General features: G+C 45.5%; 1 protein-coding gene across 7 annotated transcripts; it reads right to left on the bottom strand.

The window, feature by feature from the left end:
* Positions 1-20,608: 20,608 nt before the first annotated feature.
* Znf691 (zinc finger protein 691) lies at positions 20,609-25,263 on the bottom strand. 7 transcript variants are annotated; one of them, XM_085839026.1, is made up of 4 exons: positions 25,204-25,257; positions 24,729-24,827; positions 24,113-24,236; positions 20,609-22,107 (listed from the first exon to the last, which is right to left on the bottom strand). In XM_085839026.1, the coding sequence occupies exon 4, from the start codon at positions 22,096-22,098 to the stop codon at positions 21,247-21,249; it is 852 nt and encodes a 283-aa protein (XP_085695152.1). In that variant the 5' UTR covers positions 22,099-22,107; positions 24,113-24,236; positions 24,729-24,827; positions 25,204-25,257; the 3' UTR covers positions 20,609-21,246. The 7 variants fall into 7 exon arrangements, with proteins under 7 accessions (XP_085695152.1, XP_085695150.1, XP_085695151.1 ...); XM_085839024.1 differs by having other exon boundaries at positions 24,113-24,541; positions 24,729-25,252; XM_085839025.1 differs by having other exon boundaries at positions 24,113-24,398; positions 24,729-25,252.
* Positions 25,264-25,949: the final 686 nt, after the last annotated feature.

The following is a 25,949-nucleotide window of genomic DNA, read 5'->3' as shown; positions in this document are numbered from 1 at the left end:
TGCGTGCAATGCTATTATTACCCACTGTCTCACCCGTTATCATGTCACCCTATACATCATGGCTTCCCACTGAGGAGTTCGCTCCATAGTCAGAGAAACACTGCAGCAAGCCCAGGCTCGTGGAATTCACTGGTCTTATCACCCTCGCCATCTTGAAGCAACTAGCTTAACAGGAAGTGGAATAGACTTCTGTGTGCATTCTCATGAGAATGCACACAGAACCAGTGGGGCCAGGCTCTCCAGAAGGCTATACACATTCTGCATCTCTGCGTAATCTGTCACAGGCCTAGGAGTCAAGGGTGGGGAGTAGAGGTGACATCACCTGCCACCTTTGCTTCCTGGTGGCCTAACTTTCTGCACTACAGGTTTAAGCTTCAGAGGAAACAGCACTTCCACTGGGAGATGTGACAAGGACACTGAGCTGTCATCCCCCACCCCAGCCACTTGGGGCTCCCATGGCTCTGAACCAGCAGGCCAAGGAGTGGAGTGGTCGCTTCAGACTGCTAAGTGGGTGCTGGCCGTGGAGGTGAGGAAGACTCTGAACCCTCAGGGCCTCTATTTTCACTAATGATCACTGGAAAACTAAAACCCAGTCCAGGCAAGAACACAGATGGCCTGGTTTAAGAATGAAGATTTGGGTCCAGTACCACTTCCTACCCCTGGTTAAAAACCCTCATCAGCTGGGGCTCTTAAGGAAGACAAAGTGAATGCAGAGTGGGTGGTGGAAGCCAATAGATAGTTCTGAAGTCTCAGCTGCCACCACTCTATCACTTACAGCTGTCACCAACTGTTTCCTCCATGCTGTGTCAATCTGTGTCTGTCTAAGCAAGTGTCTGTGTTTTCTTTCTTCTTTTCGGTTAGCGTGTAACATGGGACATGTTGACTTTAAAGCAGCGCGCGGTATTGTCAGTTTTACGTGCCAGTGTTAATCTGTGAGATAGCTTAAGGAAAATGCAGGGCACTCATGGGCTTCACGTCCCCTTAAAGGGGGTGGGTGGCTTTGATCACACAGATAGCACCACCACGTTACATAAGAACATGGCCTCCTGTTGTCTGTATTTGAAGATAAAATGTGGTTTAAGGGAACACATAAAGGTGCCAGGTTAACAGGGAGTGGGCTTGTGATTGTTTGTTTGTTTGTTTGTTTGTTTGTTTTTGCCTGAGTTAAAGGGCATCCAGTATTGAATGTGAAATGTTCCTCACAGGCCCGTGTATTTATTTGAACACTTGGTTCCCAGCTGGTGACATTGCACACAGGTAGTCAGTCCATGATTTGTGCATAGATCTGTGAAGGTGTTCCTGGATGTTAACATTTGAGTCAGCTGCCTGGGATGGTCTCAGCAGTGCAGGTGCAGTGTCCAGTCCATTCATGGTCTGTGCAAAAGAAGCAAACTGTGGAGGGATAGCAAAGCTCTTTCTTTTCCTGAGCCTGCTAGGAACTCCTGAGCTCAGGCAACAGAGCTCACAGCACTCCTGGGCCTTCGGTACCCACTCCAATCCACCCCAAGTCTCAGGATTTCAGCCTTGCATTGACAGGGACACCTTTCCTTTTTTTTAATTTAATACTTCCATGTGTGGGTGTTTTGCCAACATGTATGTCTATACACCTCATACATGCCTGATGCCCATGGAGGTCAGAAGACGGAATGAGATGCCCTGTTACAGGGGGTGAGCCCCCATCTGGGTGCTGGAGATTAAGCCTGGCCCACTGAAAGGACAGCCAGAGCTAAGGTTAACCATTGCACTGTCTCTCCAGTCCTCCCTCTCATTGGTGGGCCTCTGACTGAGGTTCCTCGTCGTCTGCATACACAGGATATGGTGGGACTCCTTGGCTTTAACAACCAAGCTATCCAACCCTTAAAATAAATCTCCTCTTTTATATCTCCCCATCCTTCAGTTCTGTTTCACTGGAGAGTTTAATGTGGGGAGGTACTTCTCACTTTTTTTGGCATGGGTATTTTGCCTGCATGCACAGATGTGTGCACCACATGCATGCCTAGCACAGTGGATCCCCTGGAACTGGAATTACAGTTGTAAGCTGCCATGTGGGTGCTGGCTAGTGAATCCTAGCCCTCTAAAGGAACACCTAGTGCTCTTAACCACTAAGCTATCTCTCACCCCCACCTCACTGTCAGAAACAGCCTCCCACCCTATTTCAGACCCACATACACTGAGAAAGGAGTTCATAATGCGTCCTCATCCCTCATTAGTCCCTTCCTCCAAAGGAGAGTGCTTTACCCACTAGGCCATCCTCTCAGCCCTCTGGTTGTCAGTTTCTTGGGGGGCGGGGGTGTTCAGTAAGTGGAAAGTGAGAATCTGAAACCAACCATCATCATAAAGTAACCCAAATTCTGTCCAGGGATCAAACCATCACCAGGCAAAACTACAGTCCCAGTGCCCTCCTTCCAGCCCCTCCCTCCCGGAAAGCCACAAAAACACTGTGCCCAACAGGGATCAATCAGACACAAAGAAGTATTGGGGGGAATCTGGCTTTTCTTCTTTGTATTACTTAGCTGCCCCGTCATTCATTTCTCTTTATTTACTCTCTCAGCAGTGAGTCCAGGTTCCTGGAAGCTGGGTTTCACATTCATAGACAAGTCCTTGAGTATCTTTTATGTAGGTTGTGGGAGGAAAGCAATAGATATCCCGCCTTGTGCAGTTGTAGGAGGAATTCAAATGTAGAGGCGAGTGACAGGCTCAGTGAAGGACCCCAAGAACTTGCCAGCAAGAGAAGCCAGGGTGACCTGTATCTGGGTGTGGGTTTCTGCTGCCTGTCACTTAATTGCCCTTCCAGAGAGACTCACTCTTTCCAGACTCGCAATCCACACATCTATACTGCACTTGGCTGTAAAAGTCCCAGAGGTCAACCTCTTGTCCCAGGCATGGCAAAAGAACACGTCACCTTCCCTTGGCCTCGGAGATCATTGAGAATAGACCCATAGTCTAGTAAGGCTGATGAGAGGCAAGGATTGTTTTGTGGGAAGAGCTGAGAAAGTGCCAGTCACATTCTCTTCTCAGCTATATTGAGCCCAGAGGGACAATTCCAACCTTTACGCAGGAGGAGCGAAGGCCGAATGAATGGAGCCAACCGGAACAGGCAGGCTAACAGAGAGTGGGCTTGGAGCCTGAAGCCAGCCTTTCACTGCAGAGCCAAGAAACTGCCTTTCCCAGGGCTGAAATTAGCTGTTTAGCTAAAGATTCAAAGCATGATGCGTATAAGCAAACCTGGATGAACTGTCCCCAGGTTACCTGACAGTAGCTATGTGTTTGGTGGCTTGGGGGGGTATGGGGGGGAGGGGGGGAAGGGACAGGCTTTAGAGCTAACCAGGTCTGCAGCTGACTCTTATTCTTAAGCTTTCTAAGTTTGAATTTCTTCACTTCCTAATGATACAACAGCTTTTCTTTTCTCTCTCTCTCTCTCTTTCTTTCTTTTTTTTTTTTATTTTTGATTAGATGTTTTCTTTATTTACATTGCAAATTTTATCCCCTTTCCTCATTTCCCCTCCAAAAACTCCCTATCCCATCACCCCCTCCCCTGCTCACCAACCCACCCACTCCCACTTCCCTGCATACATAGAATATGGTAGGACTCCTTAGCCTTAACAACCAAGCTATCCAACCCTTATGATAAACCTCTTCTTTTATATCTCCCCATCCTTCAGTTCTGTTTCACTGGAAAGTTTTAATGTGGGGAGGTACTTCCCACTTCTTTTTGGTATGGGTATTTTCCTGTCCTGGTGTTCCCCTACACTGGGACATCGAGCCTTCACAAGACCAAGGGCCTCTCCTCTCATTGATGTCCTACAAGGCCATCCTCTGCTACATATGGGTCTGGAAACATGGGTCCCTCCATATATACCCTTCGGTTGGTGGTTTAGTCCCTGGGAACTCTGGGGGTACTGGTTGGTTCATATTGTTGTTCCTCCTGTGGGGCTGCAAACCCCTTCAGCAACTTGTGTTCCTTCTCTAGCTCCTCCATTAGGGACACTGTGCTCAGTTCAATGGATGACTGTGAGCATCCACTTCTGTATTTGTCAGGCACTGGCAGAGTCTCTCAGGAGACAGCTGTATCAGGCTCCTGTCAGCAAGCTCGTGTTGGCATCCACAATAGTGTCTGGGTTTGATGATTGTATATGGGATGGATCCCCAGGTGGTGCAGTCATTAGATGGCTTTCCGGCTTTCTTTTCTTTTTAAATTTATTTTTAGATTTCTTTTATGTGTGTCTGAGCATTTGGTCTACGTGTTTGTCCATGTACCATGTGTCTGCCTGGCACCTGAGGAGGTCAGAAGGGAGGGTTGGATCCACTGAAAACGGAGTTACAAGTGTTCACGAGCCACCATGCATATGCTGGGAACAGAGCCTGTGTGCAGTAGAAGAGCAGTCAGTGATCTTAATTGCTGAGTCAACTCGCCAGCCCTGAAGCAGTTTTCTTAAGGTGGCCATGTGGGTGATGCACACATAGTTCCTGGGGTCCCAAAATTCAGGGAGCTGAGGCAGGAGGATTCTGAGTTGGAGGTCAGTCAGGGTTTATTTTCTCATGTGTGAGGGCAGATCCTGTGAGCGTGAGACTACCTCCCACATCTTAAGATAAAAATTAATATGAAATTTATCCAACCAAACCCAAGAACTGGGTTTTACTTAGACTTCCAAGTTTCATTTAATAACGTACACTTCATCACAGTCTCTCGCCTTTGCGGACCCTAGGCTTTCTGCCCATACACTAAGGCAGGAGCAGGGTTGCATAGGAGAATGGAAGGAAACATGGTGAGGGTAGCTTGGGGGAAGGAAACTGTGTATATCATACAAACGTCTCTACAAAACCCATGTGAGAGCTGGAGAGACGGCTCAGTGCTTTAAGAGCACTGGCTGTTCTTCTAGAGGTCCCAGGTTTGGTTCCCAGCACCCACATGGTTCTCAGCTAAGAGTCCAATTTCAGGGTATCTGATATTTCTGTCCCCCATGGGTACTGTACATACATGCTACACAGACATACATGTAAGCACAACACTGAGACACATAAATAAATATTTTTAAAAACCACCCATTGTATACAATGAATATATATTGATGAAAAAATGCATACAATTTTAGAGTTGGGTCTAGTGGTTCTCACCTATAATCCCTGCATTTGAGAGGCTGAGGCAGGAGGACTGTCATCAGTTCAAAGCCACCTTGAGCTGCACAGTTCCAACCCATCCTAGAGGATGTCCTGTGTAAAAAAAACAAGAACTCGACATTCATGGTCACTCACACTGGTAAATACAACACTTAGAGACTGAGGCAGGAAGATCACAAGTTCGAGACTAGGCTGAACTATATAGCAAGACCCTGACTCATAAAACAAAAACAACCCCCAAACGTACATGGTTATAACTATAAGTATATTGGTATAATTACCAGGCTTAAGGAGATCTTGTATCATTGTTCAAGTAACACAGAAGAAGCTAAACTTTGTTAAATAACCTCACTTATAAACTTACAAATGTGACATATTTACAATTTTGAACTGAATTTGTACACTTCATGCTCTCCTTTTGTTTATGCTTTTGTATTCCTGGCCAATCCAGTTCCTTCCCCCAGTAAACAAGTCCTGCCCAAGTACTTTACCAAGAATTTGTAAATGTAGAAATGTAAACTCACCAGGCACATACCTTTAGACCCAGCACTCAGGAGGCAGAGGCAGGCAGATATCTGAGTTCAAGGCCAGCATGGTCTACTGAATGAATTTCAGAACAGCCACGGCTACACAAAGAAATCTTGTCAAGCCGGGCATGGTGGCGCGCGCCTTTAATCCCAGCACTCGGGAGGCAGAGGCAGGCGGATTTCTGAGTTCGAGGCCAGCCTGGTCTACAAAGTGAGTTCCAGGACAGCCAGGGCTACACAGAGAAACCCTGTCTCGAAAAAAACACAAAAGAAAGAAAGAAAGAAAGAAAGAAAGAAAGAAAGAAAGAAAGAAAGAAAGAAAGAAAGAAAGAAAGAAACCTTGTCTTGAGAGAGAGAAGGGGAAAAAAAAAGGAAACATAAACTCATCAGGTCTAGTTGTCAAATATTACAATACTGTTTTATGAACTTAATAATTTTTTCTTATAGCTCACGAGTCTTAACCCAATTATGCTGACCTATCAAATTCTGTAATATGCTATATTATTTTAAAATCTTACTTGAACTATGAAAGAAATACACACAATATTATTTTAAACACAAAATTGTTAACCTAAGCTGTATAATCCCTATCAGCTCTATATTAATTCTCTCATCCAGGGACTAACCAGGCTCACTCTTCACGATCAGGTGCACGTGGGCGGTAGAGCCAGAAACTCTGTATTTAGTCCTAAATGTTTGGGTTTGAAAAAACCCATTAGTCAGCAGGGAAAAAGTTCTAGCATCTCTAAGGAGCTCACATTACTGGGTCAGCAATTCACAGCCACGCTAGAGTTCCGTTCTCAGGCGGCCAAGATGAGGTGACCAGATCATCACTTCCTGGCTGTGATATCGTGTCCCTCGCAGGAAAGCTGAGTTTGACATCTTACACTGAGGCTGATGGGTAGGTAATTTATTCACACCATATCGCTAACAGTCCGAAATTTGACACCTGGGACAGGACCTGAGTCCTCCAGGATGTTTCTATCTGAGTCACAGTAGATACAGGGAGCCTTTTTTTTTTTTTTTTTTTTTTTTTTTGAGACAGGGTTTCTCTGTATGGCCCTAGCTGTCCTAGAACTCACTTTGTAGACCAGGCTGGCCTCGAACTCAGAAATCTGCCTGCCTCTGCCTCTGCCTCTGCCTCCCGAGTGCTGGGATTAAAGGCGTGCGCCACCACGCCCGGCTAGCAGGGAGCCCTTTTTAAAGTCACCATGACAACATGGGACTTCTACTCCATATCTTCCTGCTGAACTCAAATTACACCCTTCTGCAATCACCTAAAGTTTGCAAGCTCATCTAGCTTGTAAAAAAACAAAAAACAAAAAACGTGTATTACAATTACTGGATGCTTGTTTTGTGCTTTAATCTTTACATTTTTTTTTTAAAACAAAAAGCTTTATTGGGCTGGCAAGATGGCTCATTGGGTAAGAGCACTGACTGCTCTTCTGAAGGTCCTGAGTTCAATTCTCAGCAACCACATGGTGGTGCACAACCATCTGTAATGAGATCTGATGCCCTCTTCTGGTGCATCTGAAGACAGCTACAGTGTACTTATGTATAATAATAACTACATCTTTTAAAAAAAGATTTATTTATTTATTTATTTAATGTGAGTACACTGTAGATGTTTTCAGACACACCAGAAGAGGGCATCAGATGGTTGTGAGCCACCATGTGGTTGCTAGGAATTGAACTCAGGACCTGTGGAAGGGCAGTCAGTGCTCTTAACTGCTGAGCCATCCCTCCAGTCACATCTTTACATTTTTGTGTATTTATTCAGTGTGTGCACATGCATGCTGTATGTATTCCACAGCATGCATGTGGAAATCAGAGGAAAACTTGCAACAGTCGCTTCTCTCCTATCAGCATATGGGTCCCAGTGTTAGCCTTGGCTGCCAGGGCCTTAACCCACTGAGCAATCTCGCCTGCCTGTTTATTTCATTTTGTGTCTCACTCTACAGCCCAGGCTACCCTCCTGATTCAGGCTCCGAAGTGCTGGGATAACACGCCTTTGGCTGTGTTCTTCGACCTCTTAAGGCAGTTTATGGCTCAGTGACTATGTGCTTGCTGCAATCCTTTCCACCTGAGTTTGAGCCCTGAAACCCTCATGGTGAAAGCAGAGAAATAAATTCTACAAGTTGTCCTCCTTATATACATACACATAAATAAAATAAAACACTCCAAAAAGGCTTTGTTGGTGTTGCTTATTATTCTGGAATTACATATTTCTGATGGCTTAGAATTTTTAAATGTAACCCTTTAAAAAATCATCTTTATTATTTTTACATGTCCATGTGTGTGCCTGGACCTGTATGTGGAGGTGCTTATGGAGGCCAGAAGAAGGTGTCAGATGCCTTGGAGCAGGAATTACTGTGAGCTGTCCGCATGGATGCTGGGGACCCACCTATGTCTTCTCCAAGAGCCCAGCCTCTCTTGGCCACAGAGCCATCTCTCCAGCCCCCTGTGGCCCTTTGAATATAGCACTTCTTTTTCTTTAGCACCTCTTTTCTAGTCTTAACAAAGCTGTGCACTAGACTCCTTTTGACTGGTGATGACTTGGCATATCTTTGTAAATCTTTTCAATTTCAACCTCTCTATGTGCAGCTTGGATTCCCTCCCACCACCAACCCTCTCCCAAGACAGAATTTCTCTGTGTAGCCCTGACTGTCCTGAAATTTTCTTTGTAGACCAGGCTGGCCTTGAACTCATAGATCCGACTGCCTCTGATTAGCTTCAGTTTGGATTTGACAGTTCCCCAAAGTCCATATGTTCAAGTTTGGTCCCCTAGGTGGCGCTGTTGGGACGAGGTGGAACCCTTGAGAGTTGATAAATCAGCCTGGGCACATATTTCCTTAGCTGACCTGAAAACTCTTTGTTTTCTAACTGATAAGTTTACTACATTTTTATTTTTATTTGGAAAACCATTTATGCCTGCCTGTCCTGCTCTCCTTTGGGATTGATCAGCCTTTAAGTCATTTTCCCCCTATTTTGGTAATCAGAAATTATGGGGGTTTGGGGCATGCGTTTACCCTGGGCTCGTGTGTGTGTGTGTGTGTGTGTGTGTGTGTGTGTGTGTGTAGGTCAGGGAACAGCCTTGGTTGTTGACAGCCTCTGAGTGCATCAGATTGGCTGGCCCTGGAGCCCCGACCCCCACCCCAGCACATACCTCATCCAAGGGGCACTGACTGGGATTGCAGATGTATACTGCCACACCCTGCTTTATGTGGGTTCTGGACGTTCGAACTGAAGTGCTCACCTGTGCAGAAGCTCCTGACTCACCGAGCCATCTCCCAGCCCTGGAATGGAATTTTTATTGCGTTTGTGGCTACATTTAACATGTTCACGGGCATACTTAACCTTGAGAGTACAACTACTTCTTTTATATGAGTAAACTTAAAATGTTTACTGTAGACACTCCCTTCTAAAATGTTTCCAAATCTACTTCTTTAGTGTGTATGTTGGAGAGGGAGAACAGGGGAGAAGGGAGGATGTTAGCAGACAGCTTTCACAAGTCACTTCTGTCCTTCCACTTTGTGGGTTCCGGGGGGCAAACTCACGTCATCAGGATTGTGTAGTAAGCGCTTTTCCTCGTGGAGTCAGCTTGGTGGCCCCAAACATTTCAAACTTTGATACAGAGCCCCAGATCAACAATATTAAATACAAGCCCATGGACACAGGAGACTGTTTCAAAGTTCACTTTCTTTTTTTTTTTTTTTTTTTTTTTGGTTTTTCGAGACAGGGTTTCTCTGTGTAGCCCTGGCTGTCCTGGCACTCACTTTGTAGACCAGGCTGGCCTCGAACTCAGAAATCCGCCTGCCTCTGCCTCCCGAGTGCTGGGATTAAAGGCGTGCGCCACCACGCCCGGCTTCACTTTCTTGATAAAGATGCAGTATATCGAGGTAACATTATAACTTAAGTATCAGTTACAAACCTCCAACCAGCGTAAGCCCCACCCCCCAGCTTCCTGTGTTATTGTTAGAACTATGTCCTTAGCAGGAGCACCAGGGGTTCAATGTCAGCCTTGGCTGTATGAGATCTTGTCCCAGAGAGACATAACAAAACCAAGCCATGGCTTCAGGTCACCAGATCAGTAAATTCAGTCAGTGTACCAGAAGTTGTCAGTGGGGCTTTTGTCACGGGACTTGCTACCTTTAGGGTTGGCCTCTATAGAGTTCCTGGAACTCCCTTTATAGACCAAGCTGGCCTTGAACTCACAGAGAACTGCCTGCCTCTGCCTCCTAAGCCCAAGTGCTGGGGTTGAAGGTGAGTGCAACTACCTCCTGGTGAGAGTTCCTGAATTTAGTTCATCTGTTTGTAAACTTTGAGCAGGAGGGATAGCTCAGTGGTTAGATGCACTTGCTCTTCTGGAGGACTGGAGCTCAGTTCCTAGCACTCAGGTTGGATGGCTCACACACACTGTAATTCCAGCTCCAGGGAGTCTCACGCCCTCTCTTGGCCTTCGTGGGTACCTGCACTCATACACTCATACACACATACACCTGCACATGGGCACATGCAGAGACATATATATGTAAACAAACAAAAAAAAAGTAAATAGGTACATTTAATAAAATCTTGATAATTCAGGTCTGGAGATGTGACTAGTGATGTCAGTCTTGGTGAGCATACACAAATCCCAAACCCTGGCTGTGCTCCCTAGCACTGCAACAAATAAAAAGAGGTAATGTGAGACTAGAGAGATGGCTCAGTGGTTTAGAGCACTTGTTCTTACAGAGGACCTGGGTTCAATTCCCAGCACTCACATGGCGACTCACAGATAACTGTAATTCTAATTCAGAGAATCCAACACCCTCTTCTGGCTTCTATGGGCACCAATCATACATCTGGTACACAGACACAAAGCAAGCAAAGCATACATATAAGAGAAAAATACCTTTAAAAACTACTTTAAAAATAGGTAATGCTGGCCTCAATGGGAGAGGATGCGCCTAGCTCTGCTGCGACTTAATGTGCCAGGGTGGGAAGATATGGGGCGGGGGGCTCCACTCTCTCAGAGGAGGGAAAGGGGGTGGGGAGAGGGTCCATATGAGGGGGGACCAGGAAGGGAGACAGTGATCAGGATGTAAAGCAAAATTTTAAAAGTAGGTAATGTATTTAAGTGGCCGCTTGCTATATTTCTCATAGCTGTAGTGGTTGGGTTTTGTTTGTTTTTTAAAGAATTACTTATTTATTTTATGTATATGAGTACGTTGGAGCTGTCTTCAGACACACCAGAAGAGGGCATCAGATCCCATTACAGATGATTGTGAGCCACCATGTGGATGCTGGGAATTGAACTCAGGACTCAGTGCTCTTAACTGCTGAGCCATCTCTCCAGTCCTCATTATGTATTTTATGACTCTACAAGTTCATTATGAGTTTAGAGCAATAGTTTTTATGTCACAAGTTAGAATGGTTTAGTCAAGAGACAGATCAGCTGCCTGTGTCTTATTATTTTGAAGTCTTATATAAATAAACCAGTTAATATTTTATTTTCTGTCCTTGTACCTACAATAAATTGCCCATTCCCAGTTTATGACCTTTAGTTGCCAGATAGTGGCCTCATTCCTAACCTAAAAGGAATGTTTTCTTGATCATAAATTTGTTCCAAGCCTTTCTTTTCCTAGTGCAATTAGCCCGTGACACATTAAGTTTCACAGAGCTCTTTTTGCGGCATTTATTCTACAGAGGGCTTGAGATTACTTGTATCGGTGTAGGAGTTCTAGGAAGTCATGATCAGAAATTATGAAATCATCAATTTGTCTACACAGCATTACTACATGAAAGTACGTCTTCATATCAATTCTGTACAAGATCTGCCCAATAGGGTGGGCTGATGCCCAGGAATCATTAGGCTCTGTAACACCGACAGGAAAGGCATAGCAGCAGCAAGAGGCATTCTTGCTGGGTCTCTGAGGACCCTGCATCTCTGAGCACATCCATTGCAGCTATGCAAAAGAGTGGGCCATGTCCAGAAACCTCAATTGCTTGCCATCCTGTCCTCGATGGCTTCTGACATAAAACAAATAAACCCTTTCTTTTGTAAGTTGCATTGACCATGGTGTTTCACTACACCAATAGGATAGTAACTGATTTAGATATATTCTGTATATCTCCTTCGCCAGTACTTATTTAACTATGTATCATAATACTTGTTACAATTAATGAACCTATACTGACATATTATAAGTTCACAGTTTATCACAGGGTTCACTCTTCCAGACTGGGTTGAGATACATGTGTGACTGGTATTAGTATCTGTGTAACTATTAATGTATAATATGTAGTATTTTCACTGCTCTGAAAGTCCTCTGTGCTTCATCTATGCATCCATTCCTCCATCTTAACCCCTAGCAAACACTAACCTTTCTTGTCTCATAACTTAGCCCTTTCCAGCATATCATACAGTTGATATTATACATATGGGTTTTAAAGATGGCTTCCTAAAACTTAGTATGTACCTTTAACACCCCTCCGTGTCTTGGTGGCTTAAAAGGCTCCTTTTTAAGTGTTGAACGCTACTGCATTGTGTATGCAGTATGTGTGTGCAGTATATGTGTATGCACCACAGTTTATTCGCATACTGAAGGGCATCTTGCTTGCTCCAACTCGGTAAATTATGAACAGAGATGTTACAAATGGATACAAATGTTGTATCCAGTTGGATATAAATCTCCAGCTCCTTTGAGTAAGCAACAAGGAGTAAGTGATATCTGGATTACATACTAAAAGTACATTAGTTTTTAAGAAACTGCTAAACTCCCGATGAGACCATCCACTTGGCATATCTACTTGTCGTTCCGCATCCCCACCAGTGTTGAAGTCAGAGTTCCAGGGTTGGGACTTTTAAATAGACAGAGTGGTATCACACTATTGTTTTATGTGTAATTTCCCAACACCATGTGTGGAATGTCTTTTCATGTTTGTTTGACACCTCTATATCTTTACCAAAATGTCTTTTCAGATCTTTCATTCATTTAAAAACAAGTCATGCTCAGGGCTGGGAAGATGGCTCAGTGCTTAAGAGCACTTGTGGCTCTTGTAGCACTTGTGGCTCAAGATCAGTTCCACAGGACACTCTCTTCCGGTCTTCTTAGGCACTGGGCATGATGTAATGCACTTACACAAAGCAAAATAAATAAATCTTCTTTAAAATTGCCTTAGTTGGGCTGGAGAGATGGCTCAGTGGTTAAGAGCACTGACTGCTCTGCCATAGATCCCAAGTTCAATTCCCAGCAACCACATGGTGTCACACAACCATCTGAAATGGGATCTTATGCCCTCTTTTGGTGTGTCTGAAGACAGTGACAGTGTACTCACATACATAAAATAAGTAAATAAATCTTTTTCTAAAAAAGTCTTAGTTAGGGCTTTATTGCTATGAAAAGACATCATGACCGCAACAAAAAGCATTTCATTGGAGCTGGCTTATAGTTTCAGAGATTTGGTCTATTATCATCTTGGCAGGAACCATGGCAGCGTCCAGGCAGACATAGTGTTAGAGAAGGAGTTGAAAGTTCTACATCTTTTTGTTTTATTAGATATTTTCTTTATTTACATTTCAAATGCTATCCCGAAAGTTCCCTATATCCTCCTCCCCGCCCTGCTCCCCTACCCACCCACTCCTACTTCTTGGCCCTGGTGTTCCCCTGTACTGGGGCATATAATGTTTGCAATACCAAGGGGCCTCTCTTCCCAATGATGGCTGACTAGGTCATCTTCTGCTATATATGCAGCTAGAGACACAAGCTCTGGGGGGTACTTGTTAGTTCATATTGTTGTTCCACCTATAGGGTTGCAGACCCCTTCAGCTCCTTGGGTGGCTTCTCTAGCTCCTCCATTGGGGGCCCTGTGTTCCATCTGAGAGTTCTACATCTTGATCCACAGGCAACAGGAAGAGATCTGGCTTAAACTTCTGAAACCTCAAAGCCCACCCTCCAATCATCTGCTTCCTCCAACAAAGCCACACCTCTTAATAGTGCCACTTCCTGTGGGCCTTTGAGAACCATTTTCTTTCAAACCACCCCAAAAATCATGTTTTCTTATTTTTGACTCTCTGAGATAGTGTTTTTCTGTGTAGCCTTGGCTGTTTTGGAACTCACTCTGTTGATCAGGCTGGCCTCGAACTCAGAAATCCTCCTGCCTCTGCCTCCTAAATGCTAGAATTAAAGGCAGCTGCCTTCTTTTTATTCTATGTCCTTTGTGTCTTTTGCAAATATTTTCCAGTCTGTGGGTGTTCTTACTTCTCACAGAACAGAACTTGTTTGTTTGTTTATTTGGGTTTTTTTGTTTTTGTTTTTGTTTTTGTTTTTGTTTTGGTTTTTCGAGACAGGGTTTCTCTGTATAGCCCTGGCTGTCCTGGAACTCACTTTGTAGACCAGGCTGGCCTCGAACTCAGAAATCCGCCTGCCTCTGCCTCCCGAGTGCTGGGATTAAAGGCGTGCGCCACCACGCCCAGCTTGTTTGTTTGTTTTTTGAGAAAGGGTTTCCCTGTGTAGCCCTGGCTGTCCTGGAACTCACTCTGTGGACCAGGCTGGCCTCGAACTCAGAAATCCACCTGCCTCTGCCTCCCAAGTGCTGGGATTAAAGGTGTGCGCCACCACTGCCCAGCAGAACAGAACCTTTTCATGTTCACAAAGCCCAGCTTATCAATTGTTCCCTGGATCATGCCTTGGAGTTGGGCCTTGAAAAGTCATCATCACACCCAGGGTTATTTAAGCTTCCTCAAAGGCAGTCTTATACTAGTGGTGTGTGTGTGTGTGTGTGTGTGTGTTTGAGAGAGAGAGAGAGAGAGAGAGAGAGAGAGAGAGAGAGAGAGAGAGAGAGAGAGAGAGGAGAGTGTGTGTGTTTGAGAGAGAGAGAGAGAGAGAGAGTGTGTGTATGTGTCCTCACATTGTTCACAGAGGCCAGAAGAGGGCATTAGAGCCCTGGAGCTGGAGTAAAAAGATACTTGTGAGCTTCTTGTGGGTGCGAGGAACCAAACTTGAGTCCTCTGCAAGAGCAATGCGCACTCTTTCCACTTGGCCTCTCGCAGCTCCTGGCAGTTTTATGTTACTTTGTAGTTTTCCCTTAGGTCTTAGTCATTGAAGTTGATGTTCATGAGAAGCCTGGGGTGTTGCTTCTCTTTCATGTTGGCTTGGGCCCAGCACTGTCCTTGGACAGATTCTCTTGCCTCCTTTGTATTGATTCAACTTGTCAAAGATCAATTAGAGAGTGCATTAGGGGCTCTTTGTTCTGGTTCACTGAACTATGTGTGTCCACTGTCTTCATTACTGCACTTTAAGGAAAGCCTTGAACTCAGTGTCTTTTCTTCTTTAGTATTGTGTCAACTGTATTACCTTCCACCTCTCTTCATTAAACCAGTTTGTAATATCTGAAAAATAACTTGCTAGGCTTTTCATTAGGATTCTATTGGGGTATATAGAAAAAGTTGGAAAGAGCTGACATCTTATCAATTCTGAGGCTTCCTGTCCAAAGTGCCCACTCTCTGTGTTCCATTTTCCTTCAGCACTTTTGTAACTTTTCTCATGTAGACCTGTGCCACACATTGTTATTTTTTCGCCTATTTCCATTTTTAGGGATGTTAATGTAACTGGTGTTGTCTTAGTCAGGGTTCTATTGCCGGGAAGAGACACCATGACCAGGGCAACTCTTACAAAAGAAAGCATTTCACAGTCAGACATGGTCCTGACGACATAGCTGAGAGTGCTAAATCCTAACTTGCAGGCAAAAAGATGGAGAGAGACTATGGGCCTGGCATAGTCTTCTGAAACCTCAAAGCCCACCCCCAGTGACATACTTCCTCCAATGAGGCCACACCTCCCAATCCTATAAATCTTTTCAAATAGTGTCATTCTCTGCTGACTAACATTCGAATGTATCAGCCTATAGGGACCATTCTTATTCAAATCACCACAGGTATTAGATTTTCATATTTGTTTAGTATGTGTGTTTGTGTGGGTGCACACACACGTGCCATGGGCTGTGACATGTGGATGTCAGAAGACAACTTGCGGAGTCAGTTCTTTTCTCCCACCATGTGGGTTCCAGGGATGGAACTCAGGTCATGAGGGTCAATGGTGGTATTTAGTGACTGATTGCTATGCTCATTTTGTATCATTATATATATATATATATATATATATATATATATATATATATATATATATATAAACTTTTATTTGTACAAGTTGTTTTTCCCTGAATGTATGTCTATGCATTATGTTTGTGTCTGTGCCTTTGGAAGCCAGAAGGTGGTTCTGCTCGGAAACTGAACCCCCAGTTCCCTAGAAGAACAGAGTTGGTGTTCTTAACCACTGAGCAAACTCTGCAGTCTTTCTGACTTTCTATAAACACGACACTGCCATCTGCAAATACAAGGTTTTATTTCTTCCCTCCTAATAAGGCTGGCCTTGAACTCACAGAGCTCCCCCTGCCTTTGCCTCCTGTGTGTCGAGACTTCTTGGGAAGTTCTGGTATATTTTAAAAGGGTTCCTTTTCACTCTCCTCATCAAAAATGCCAACCAATATCCCCCAGTATTTAATGTAATAACTGAGTCAAGTCCCCAGAGGTTAAACTCACAGCTGTATGGAGCCTTCCAATGCACAAAATCCCCCACATACCAGTCATTCCAGCACTCAGGATGTGGAGGCAGGAGGATCAGAAGTTTAAGGTCATTTTTGGCTACCTGGTTTGAGGCCACCCTGGACTATATGAAATGCTGCCTCAAAAAACTTAATTAATTCTATACCAGAATTAATAGTTTATGGAGCCAATGAAGTGCTTTCTTAGCAAGTGAGAGGCCCTGTAAAAGAAACTGAGGAATTTATATACCACCATGTGGCTAGATATGTCCATATTTGGACTCACCAGTGCTATTTATATTTTGTATGCTTTCTGGTTTGTGGTTTTTTTTTTTTTTTAAGATTTATTTTATTTTATATGAGTACACTGTAGCTGTCTTCAGACTCACCAGAAGAGGGCATCTGATCCCATTATAATGGTTGTAAGCCACCGTGTGGTAGCTGGGGATTGTGAAACTCAGGATCTTTGGAAGAGCAGGCAGTGCTCTTAACTGCTGAGCCATCTCTCCAGCCCTTGAATGATTGTTTCATTCATTCATTCATTCATTCATTCATTCACTTCAGTGCTGACTACTGGACCTAGGGTTTTTGAGTACCGCTAAGCTAACCCTCCAACCCCTTTCCTATGCTTTGCATTGCTGCTGTGTATTGTCTGTTTCAACTTGACTATCCCTGTTTGAACTCAAGAACTCCCTTTAGCTTTCTTCTCTTTTTCTTGTTTTTGTTTTGTTTTGTTTTTGAGTCAGCATCTCCTTCTGTAGCAGCCCTTGCTGGCCTTGACCTCAGAGATTCCTGCTTGTGCTGGATTTAAAGGGTGTGTGCTACCATGGCCTGCTGCTGTTGTTTAGGACGGGGTCTCTCTCTGTAGCCCAGGCTTGCCTTTCCTGAGGCCCACTGAGTTGTTGGGACTGCAGGCAGGCGTGGATCATCAAAGCAGGAAGCGGGTCTTGTACATCAGGTCTAGGACTGATGTCCCTTGGCTTTTATCTTGGAAAGTCAGCCTTCCTCCTCCGCTTTCTGAAGGACGCTTTTGACAGACGTAATACTTTGGCTGTATTTTTTTCTCTTTTCTTTCAGCATTTTCAGTATGTCATTGCACTATTTTCCTTCCAATTAGGTTTCTGCGGAGAAATTTCTTCATAATATTTTGGGAAATCCCTTGTGTGTAACAACTTGTTTTTCTCTCTGTTTTTTTTTTAATGGTATTTGGACTATAATATCTCATAGCATGGGCTGGAATTCCCTGGCCTCTCGGGCATGGTTATTCATTTCTACCCTCAGAGTTAGAAAGTTTTCAGTAATTATTTCTTGAAATATGCTGTCTCTTCCGCCTTCACTTTTCTCTTAATGAGACTCCCACAATGCATCAGTCTACTTGATGGTGTCCCGTAACTCCCTTAGGATTATAGCACCTTTATTCATTTTTATTTTTCTTGAGACAAAGTTTCACTAGATAGCCCAGGCTAGCCTGAAACTCAATAGATAGCCCAGGCTGACCTACAACTTCTGGTAACTCCTTGCTTCTGACCTCCCGAGAGCTGGGGTGAAAGATACCTGTTCTTGAAGTTTTGTTTCTCTGGTCTGACAATTTCAAACGACACACTTGACTCTGAGTTTCCAGATTCTTTTTTCTTTTGCTATTATTTGGGCTGACAAGATGCTCAGTTGGGGAAAGGCACTCACCTCGGAAGCCTGGCACCCTGAGTTGGTTCCCCAGGACCAAAGTAAAGGAGGAAGGAGAGAAGTGACGATAGCGCTTCCTTCTAGCTTCTGCATGCGCATGCACACTCTGGCACACGCACCCACCCCCTACATGCACATCATGCACACATATGATAATAAAAAATAATTTTTCCAAAACCAAAGTATTTTTAAAATCTCATTTTATTTTATTTTATTTTTTAATTGGGGATATAGCACATATCTGTAAAAGGACAGCTTTCTTTTGTTCTGGTTGTGTTTTGTTTTGTAATTTTGAGACAGGGTCTTACTATGTAGCCCTAGCTATCTTATGTGCAGGTGCTTATAGAGGCCAGGGTCTTCTGAAATTCCCTGGAGCTGGACTACAGGTGGCTGGGAGCCACCTGCTGTAGGTGCTGGGAGCCACACCCAGATCTTTGCAAGGACAGTAAGTTCTCTTAGCCAGGGAGCCAGCTCCCCAGCTGCAGAGGAGAGCTTTCAGATTCAGTTTGCTCCTTTTACTGTGGAGCTGGAGATGTAGCTCAGGTGCCAGGCGTGTGCACCAAGCCATCCCTCTGGCCTATGCAGAGTCTTTCCTTGCTCAGGTCAGTTATTAAAACCCTTTAGAGAAATTTCCGTTATTATAATTTCCCATTTCAGAATGTTTGTTTGGTTCCTTAACACTTCTCTCTACTGATGCCCTCAAATTCTTCCTGCATCATTTTTCTGACTTTTAGTCAATTCCACTCATACTGGGACATGTCTTTAATAGCCAGCCCACTCCATTCCGGGAGAGGGGTGTCTTCCGATGATTTAGAGGGAGATGTCACTGGGGTTTTGATGTTGTTTGTTTGTTTGTTTTTGAGACAAGATATCTCTACATATCTCTGGCTGTTCTTGAACTCACTATGTAGACCAGAGGGCCTCAAATCAAAAGACTCACCTGCCTTGGCCTCCCGCGTGCTCTAGATCTCATGTCTATCATATGAGGTTTTAGGAGTTCACGGTCTCTTGCGCCCCTGGTGTTCATTTCAGTCCTTCAGGCTTTCAGGCACTACAGCAACATGCTTATGATTGTCCTCAATGGCCAACTGGTATTTAATTTATGCTGAATTACATGCCTAAGGTTTTTGCTCAGTTGCCAGGCGTGTACATTCTGTTTCTTGAGACAGGATCACTCCATGTATCCCTGGTTGTCCTGGAACTTGATATATAGATCAGGCTGGTCTTGAACCCAAAGAGATCTACCTGACTCTGCCTCTCAAATGCTGGGATTAAATGTGTAGCATATGCTGGGCTACAAGTCTTAAGGTAAAGTTAAGCCTGGTCACACAATTCAAGAAAAGAAATGGGAGGGAAAAGAAAAAGGAAAAAAGGAGAGGAAAGAGAGGAGGGAAGGAAGAGATGTATACAAGTGCTTTGCAAACTGTAAAACACTCTCCATACGCAAGGGAGTCATTTGAGCAGTCTCCTACAGTTTCCATTTATTATGTTACATTTCCTTATTATATGAGTGTCAACATGTGCCATAGTATGCATGAGATCAGAGGGCAACTTATGGGAATCATCTCTCTCCTTCCAACATGTGGGTCCTAGGGATCAAACTCAGGCCGTCAGGCTTGGCAGCAAGCCCCTTTATCCACCGAACCATCTTGCCATCCCAGTCTTCTATAGTTTAAATCAAATTCCTGAGCACTGGGCAGTAGATTCCATTTGCAGTCATGGCATCAATGGCCTCCGTGATCTTGGACAAGCCACTGTCTCTGGCAGCCTGTTTCCATGTCTGTGAAGTGTGGATCCACTTTTACCTCTCAAGGTACCTGCGAGAATTCACACATATCAAGTTCCTGGCGTATCCTACTCAGGCTGAGTGGCAGGGTCAAGTCACAGGCCATACCCTTGTTAACTCTGGTACCAGAATAACATTCTGGTAACTGGGCACAACTGAAGAGCACTCCTTACACAGGGAGGCAGGACCCCAGGTTGACGGAAGAGGTAAGAAAGGAAAGCTGGGTGAACGCTAAATTTCCAAGTGAGAAACTGACCTGTGAAGCCGGGCCTAAATGAGGACAGGAAAGCTTACTGTCCGAGCCCTAGGGACGAATCTACTGCTTTTAAGGAAACGTTATCATCCGGTTTTAAAAATTTTTATATCACCCTATCCCCAATCCCCTACTCCCTGTCACTGCCATTTCCCCTAGTCACAAGAGGGTTCAATTCATAGTCTCCAGTTTGAAAGGTTCTAATTGTGGTGTGACTTCCAAGAGCAAAGAGGTCACGGCTGTTATCAGAGGCCACACTGGCACCCACCTCTAGGCCAGCTTCCTTCAGAGGCCAACAAAGTATATGAGAAAGCATCCAGATGAGCTGAAGAAGCCAGGTCTACACTGGTCCCACCACATGCCCACTACTTAACCTTCCTTTCGACTGTTTCATCTTTTGCCCTGGAGGGTTTCTGTGGCAACCGAATGAGATAAAGAATGGCGTGTACACCCAGCAGCCAGCAGCCTACCGTGTGGATGTTCATTCATTTGACCATTTCCCTCCCCCTCCTCTTCAAAGGCTCCAGAGGCTCGGCCCGCTGTCCTTCACATCTCAGAGGAACCACCACCTTCTCAGAATTCAACTCCACGCCTTTGCAGAATGGCGGCCCTGGTCTAATCTCCCCGGTGCCCCACATCCCCAAATAAGTACACAGGTTCTTTTCACTGAAGTGTTTTACTGGTGACCACTGAGGAGACAGACTCAAGTCGGGGTGAGAAAACCAGGTAACAAGCATGGGAGGGTGAGGGTCTCTGGATTGTGGATCCCTGAGGCTTCCTTCTCAGACTGAAGAGGCCTGTCACCAGGAGGGCCATGCCCCCCAGCCTAAGGCTCTAGAGGCTGACACAGGATGAGGCACAGCAGGTAGGAATTCACAGGCCACTGCCGTGTGTGTGTGTGTGTGTGTGTGTGTGTGTGTGTGTGTGTGTGTGTGAAGCTAGACAACTTTGGAGGACCTGTAGACAATGACACCGTCTGAGGCACTACCCCCAAAGCCTGGGGACTGATGACCCAGTCACAAGAGCATGTCCTGAGCCCATCCCATTTCCCCCACAGCTGAGGAAACGAAGAGTGAGCACTCTGAATTTCCAAGGCAAAAAAAAAAAAACTGCTGGGAAGAGGCAGGGTTTTTACTCAGTCCCTTCTCAGGATTTCCTGACTGCGAAGGCAAGAAGGAGCTGTTCCGCAAAGTGAAGGGTTTGTAGTCTTGGAGGCCACAGCAGGTACTAAAGGCCTCCTCCACCCATCAAGCTGGGCTCTATGCTCTCCCTCACTCCCCAAGCAGGCCTCCCCTTTAGCTAAAATCCTTCTCATCCTGCTCGCCCAAGTGTGTTTTCTGGTGTCGGATGAGGTTGGAGCTCCGGGAGAAGTGTTTCCCACACAGGGTGCACCTGTACGGCTTCTCCCCTCTGTGCGTTCTCTGGTGTGCACCAAAGTTGGAGATATCACTGAAAGTCCGCCCGCACTCAGTGCACTCATAAGGCCTCTCACCGGTGTGGGTACGGTGGTGCACCCCAAAGCTGGAGCTGTTGCTAAAGCTCTTCCCACACTCACAGCAGATGTAAGGGGCTGGCTCCAGGTGGGTCCGGTGATGTACAGCCAGCGTGGAGCTCTGAGTGAAGCTCTTGCCACAAATGTCACAGCGGTAGGGCCGCTGGCCCAGGTGATCTTGCTGGTGCGTGGTGAGGTCTGAGCGCCGCCGGAAGCTCTCCTGACACCTGGCGCATTGGTAGTGCTTCTCTTCCAGGTGGATGCGCTCGTGCCGGATGCGGTTGGAGCTCCGGGAGAAACTCTTGCCACACTCGGAACACTTGTAGGGCTTCTCGCCAGTGTGGATCCGCTGGTGCGTTCTCAGGTTGGAGGTATTGTTGAAGGTTTTGCCACACTGAGCACATATGAAAGGCTTCTCATCTGTCTCTGGGCTTGAAAAAGGCATGGGATCTCCGGGGCCTCCGGCTTGGGCAGTGACTTTGTGCCTTATCTTTGGTGGATGCGTTCTGTGGAGTCCCGCCAACAGGCTCTCCTGCCCATGATCCTCCCGAGGTGTGATCTGAGAATCCTTTGAGCCATCCACTCTCCAAGGTTTAGCCCCTTCTCCTTCCTCGGGCAGGTGAGCTTCGGGACTCTGCTCCTTCTCACTGCCCATCTCTGAACCCTGAGAATGAACACAACCTTTATTCCTTGTGCCGGGCCGTGAGACCCCACAGAATCTTGCTTTTTGGTTGAAGCCGTGTATACCTCCCCCCAGGAAAAACCTCAAATAACTTTACTTACTCCTTAACTTTCCCATGACAAACTTACACAGAGTGTTAAGGCTACCCACCACTAATAGATGTACTCTGGGCCATCTGAATGTCACTTGTTAATCCCATAAACAATGGCACTCTACACTATAATTTATGTGTTAAGTAAAGGTGCTTCCTCTTAGAGATGAATTCAACTTCTTCCTGGTAAGTAGCCATCTACTCACTGACTCTGAGATGAACATAAATACCTAGAAGTAGTTACTTACAAGGCCCAGCCTTAACAGTCTTATGCTCTGCCAACCCATTCCTCTCTAGACCTTTCTGTAACCTTCCAACAGGTTAACAAGACCTACAGCAGGGCTTGAGCTTCAGTGCCAGCTTCTCACAGATTCCTGCACACACAGCTAACCTCTTAAATAACACACAGCTGGAGTCATGTTTAGCGATAGTTACATTCCAGCACACCACACACAGGACCAAACACACTGACATCAGCTATCCATACCACGTGCCCACTCATGTCACGCATATAACCAACATACCGACATCAGACATAGAGACCACATACACATCCATATCTGATACAGCCACAAAAAGTATACATGCCACCCGCCCACAGTGACCTGACTAGGAGTGTACAGAAGGCCAGAGTATATCCAAAATTCTTGTCATGCTTTGTGTCTAATCCCACCCACTGCTAAGATTCCTCGGCAATCTCCTGAGTTGCGCCCACTTTCTCCTTTGTAACAGAACGTTGTGCTTGTTTGTATACTTTTTCACACATCTGTTCTCAATAGTTCTTTCTAAGCAACTTAAGGGACTAGGTCATTGTAGTAGCTTTCTGTAGCACAAGGCTGGGTGCTCAGTTGATTTTCTGAATGAGAGATGAGATGAATGAAAACTTTCATCACTGCCCCTGTTGGCTCTGCGTAGGACTTCAGGATCTAATAATATACAAGAAGCAATGTAGCCTCCACTAATTATTTTTAAATAGGGTTTCTCTATGTAACTGTGGCTGCTCTAGAACTCTTTATGTAGACCAGGCTAGCCTTGAACTGACAGAGATCCACTTGCCTCTGTCTCCTGAGTGTCCCTATGCATGCCCAACTGTGTATTCTCTTGTAAAACTGCTGAGACCATATAATTTACCCAATCTCTCTCCAGGGCGCGGAATGTTGGGTAAATATAAGAGTAGGAGGTCAGCGAGGCAGAGTGGCATAGGCCTTTATTTAATCCTGGCACTTGGGAGGCAGAGGCAGGCAGATCTCTGTGTGTTCAAGGACTGCTGGATCTACGTAGTGAGTTCTGGAACAGCCAGAGCTACATAATGAGACTCTGTCTCAAACACTAAAACAAACAAACAAACAAACTTTTCAAAAAGACTGAGTTGGGGCTGGAGAGCTGGCTCAGTGGCTCAGAGCACTTGTTGCTCTTGCAGAGGACTCAGATTCAGTTCCTAGTACCCACATCAGGTAGCTCACACCTGCCTGTAGCTCTTGCTCCAGAGGATCTAATGCCTGGTTCTGGTCTCCACAGGCACCTGCACACATGTGGTGCACATACTCTGGTGCACACACATACATATAATACATTTTAAAAACTGAGCTGAAAAAAAAAAATGACTCGGTAGGTAAAGACACTACCAACCAAGCCTGAACACAATATGCAAGGTTAAGTTCCAGGGAACAGACAGTACATACACCCATTCTTTCTGGCCAGCACTGCATATGGCATATTACACAGTAGTCCGTAACAGCTAATATTTTATAAAGGTCCTACAGAGCACTCGACCTAGGGCTAAGCGGTCCAATGTACCCATCTCAATTCATTTTTACAGCACCTCTGCCTCCCGAGTGCTGGGGTTGAAGGCATGTGCCACTACATCTAGCTCAACTATTCATTTCTCATACTTACTTTAGAAATGATGAAACTGTAACTCTGAGAAATCAAGTCACGTGCCTAAGAGCACACAGTAGGTGGCAAAACTGAAGCCATGTTCATTCCTCCAAAGCTGAGGTTTTCAACCATTCCACCAGGGCTGGAGGGTGAAACGGTGCTACGGCAGTTAGGACACGCGAAGGCACCTCTCTGAAGAGGGCAGGGAGGGAGCTTCACTGAAGAGGTGAAATTTAAACTATGACTTGCAAAATAGACAGATGAGCAGGACCAAGGCTGACAGAGATGGAGAGTCCTTCCCTGACTGAAAAGGCAGTGCAGAAATAACACAAAGTCACCTTGCATTACAAAGATCTGAGGTAGAAGAGACCTAGTGCATGTGGGGTTTTCTTCCTCGGAGCTCAGCAGCACAGAGTCGCCAGCAAGAGTGCAGAGGAGGGATGAGTTCTAAGAACAAGGCAAGAAGATGAGGCTTGGTGATCACAGAAGATGAAGGACAAGAGCCTGGATTAGAAGGAAGAGACCAAGCTAAGGTCCGAAAGATTAAAGTTCTAGATCTGGGTTCGAGTCAAGGGTACCGGGAGTAACTTGGAAGGACCGGGGACAGAGTGTGAAAAATTAAGGAAGCACTCACCGGAGCTACATAGCGATTCAGAGACGGATCATCAAAGAAGCCAAAGAATCTGAGGTGGCCTGGGAGAGGGGACAAAGGCTGCAGCAGTGTCCAAAGAGCCTAGTTAAGTGGGGAAGGAGGATAAAGCTGGAGGAGTCAGCTGGGAAAGCTGAAGGACGAGAGTTGGGTTCAGAGATGCCCATGAGGTTGGGACTGGAGCTGGAAGAGTACAAGGGGCGACTCTAAAGACACGGTGTGTGGGAGGGGCATAGAGTGGTCCAAGGCCAACAGTAAGGCAGGGAGGGTAGTAAGGCTGGGCCATCCGAGGACTGGGGACATGATCGCAGAGGAGGGACACACGGTACCCGGAGGCCTTTGGGACTCGCAAAACAGTAACTTCCCAAACATCAGCCTTCAAGGCCTTCGCAAGAGCGAAGGGGCCAGGCTCGAAGCGCCCCGTGCCTCGCGTTCGCCTCCCCCATAACCCCCACGTCACCTCTACACAGCCGCGACCCACTTCACTCCCGCTGCTCGGTCAGGGACAGCGGCGCCTCGGTGGGCGGGGGAAGGAGCCGGAGCCGGAACCCAGAGAGGATCCGCCTTCACAGCGTCCGGATTGGATCCTGGGAACATTCTTCCTCTCTATTGGCCATACTAACTGTCACACTGCACAAGACCTAGTAGGACGGCCAATAAACATTGGTCTAGTGTGCGACATGCTGGGAGTTGTAGTTCGGAGGTTTGCTTCGCTGAAAACATTTGCCCAGTTCAGAACTCAGCGGTGCAGCTGTCATCACTTCTAAGGTCATCAGGTTTCTTTTCTTTTTGTCTTTTGAAGCGGTGGCCCTCGATAGAAACCTCGTACTTCATTTAAAGTTTATAGTTTAAAATTAAAAGGACATGTACCAGGAAAGGAGTTTAAAAATAAAGTAGTTCGATCTCTTTGTCCGAGAAGCTAAGTGTCCTCTCTCAAGGAATGACCTCCAGCCAGGTCGGCCAGTGGCCCAACGTAGGTTTTGGTTTTTTTTCTGTGTCCTATGTGATCCTGTTAACCCAAAAGTCTCGCATCAATCTGGATATAATAGAACAGTAAGCTATCCAGAGATGGTTTTTGTTTGGTTGGCTGGTTGTTTTTCCCAGATTTTATTTTGAAGAACAATAAAAATTAAGAACTTGAAAGATAAAGAGGATAAAGAAAGTTGATGTGTAAGCTAACTACAAGCTTTTCCTGTCTGTGCGGTC

Source organism: Mus caroli, unplaced genomic scaffold, assembly GCF_978045245.1.
Source record: "Mus caroli unplaced genomic scaffold, Mus_caroli_1 scaffold_6, whole genome shotgun sequence".
Lineage (NCBI taxonomy): Eukaryota > Metazoa > Chordata > Mammalia > Rodentia > Muridae > Mus > Mus caroli.
This window is presented reverse-complemented; position numbering and strand designations above follow the sequence as displayed.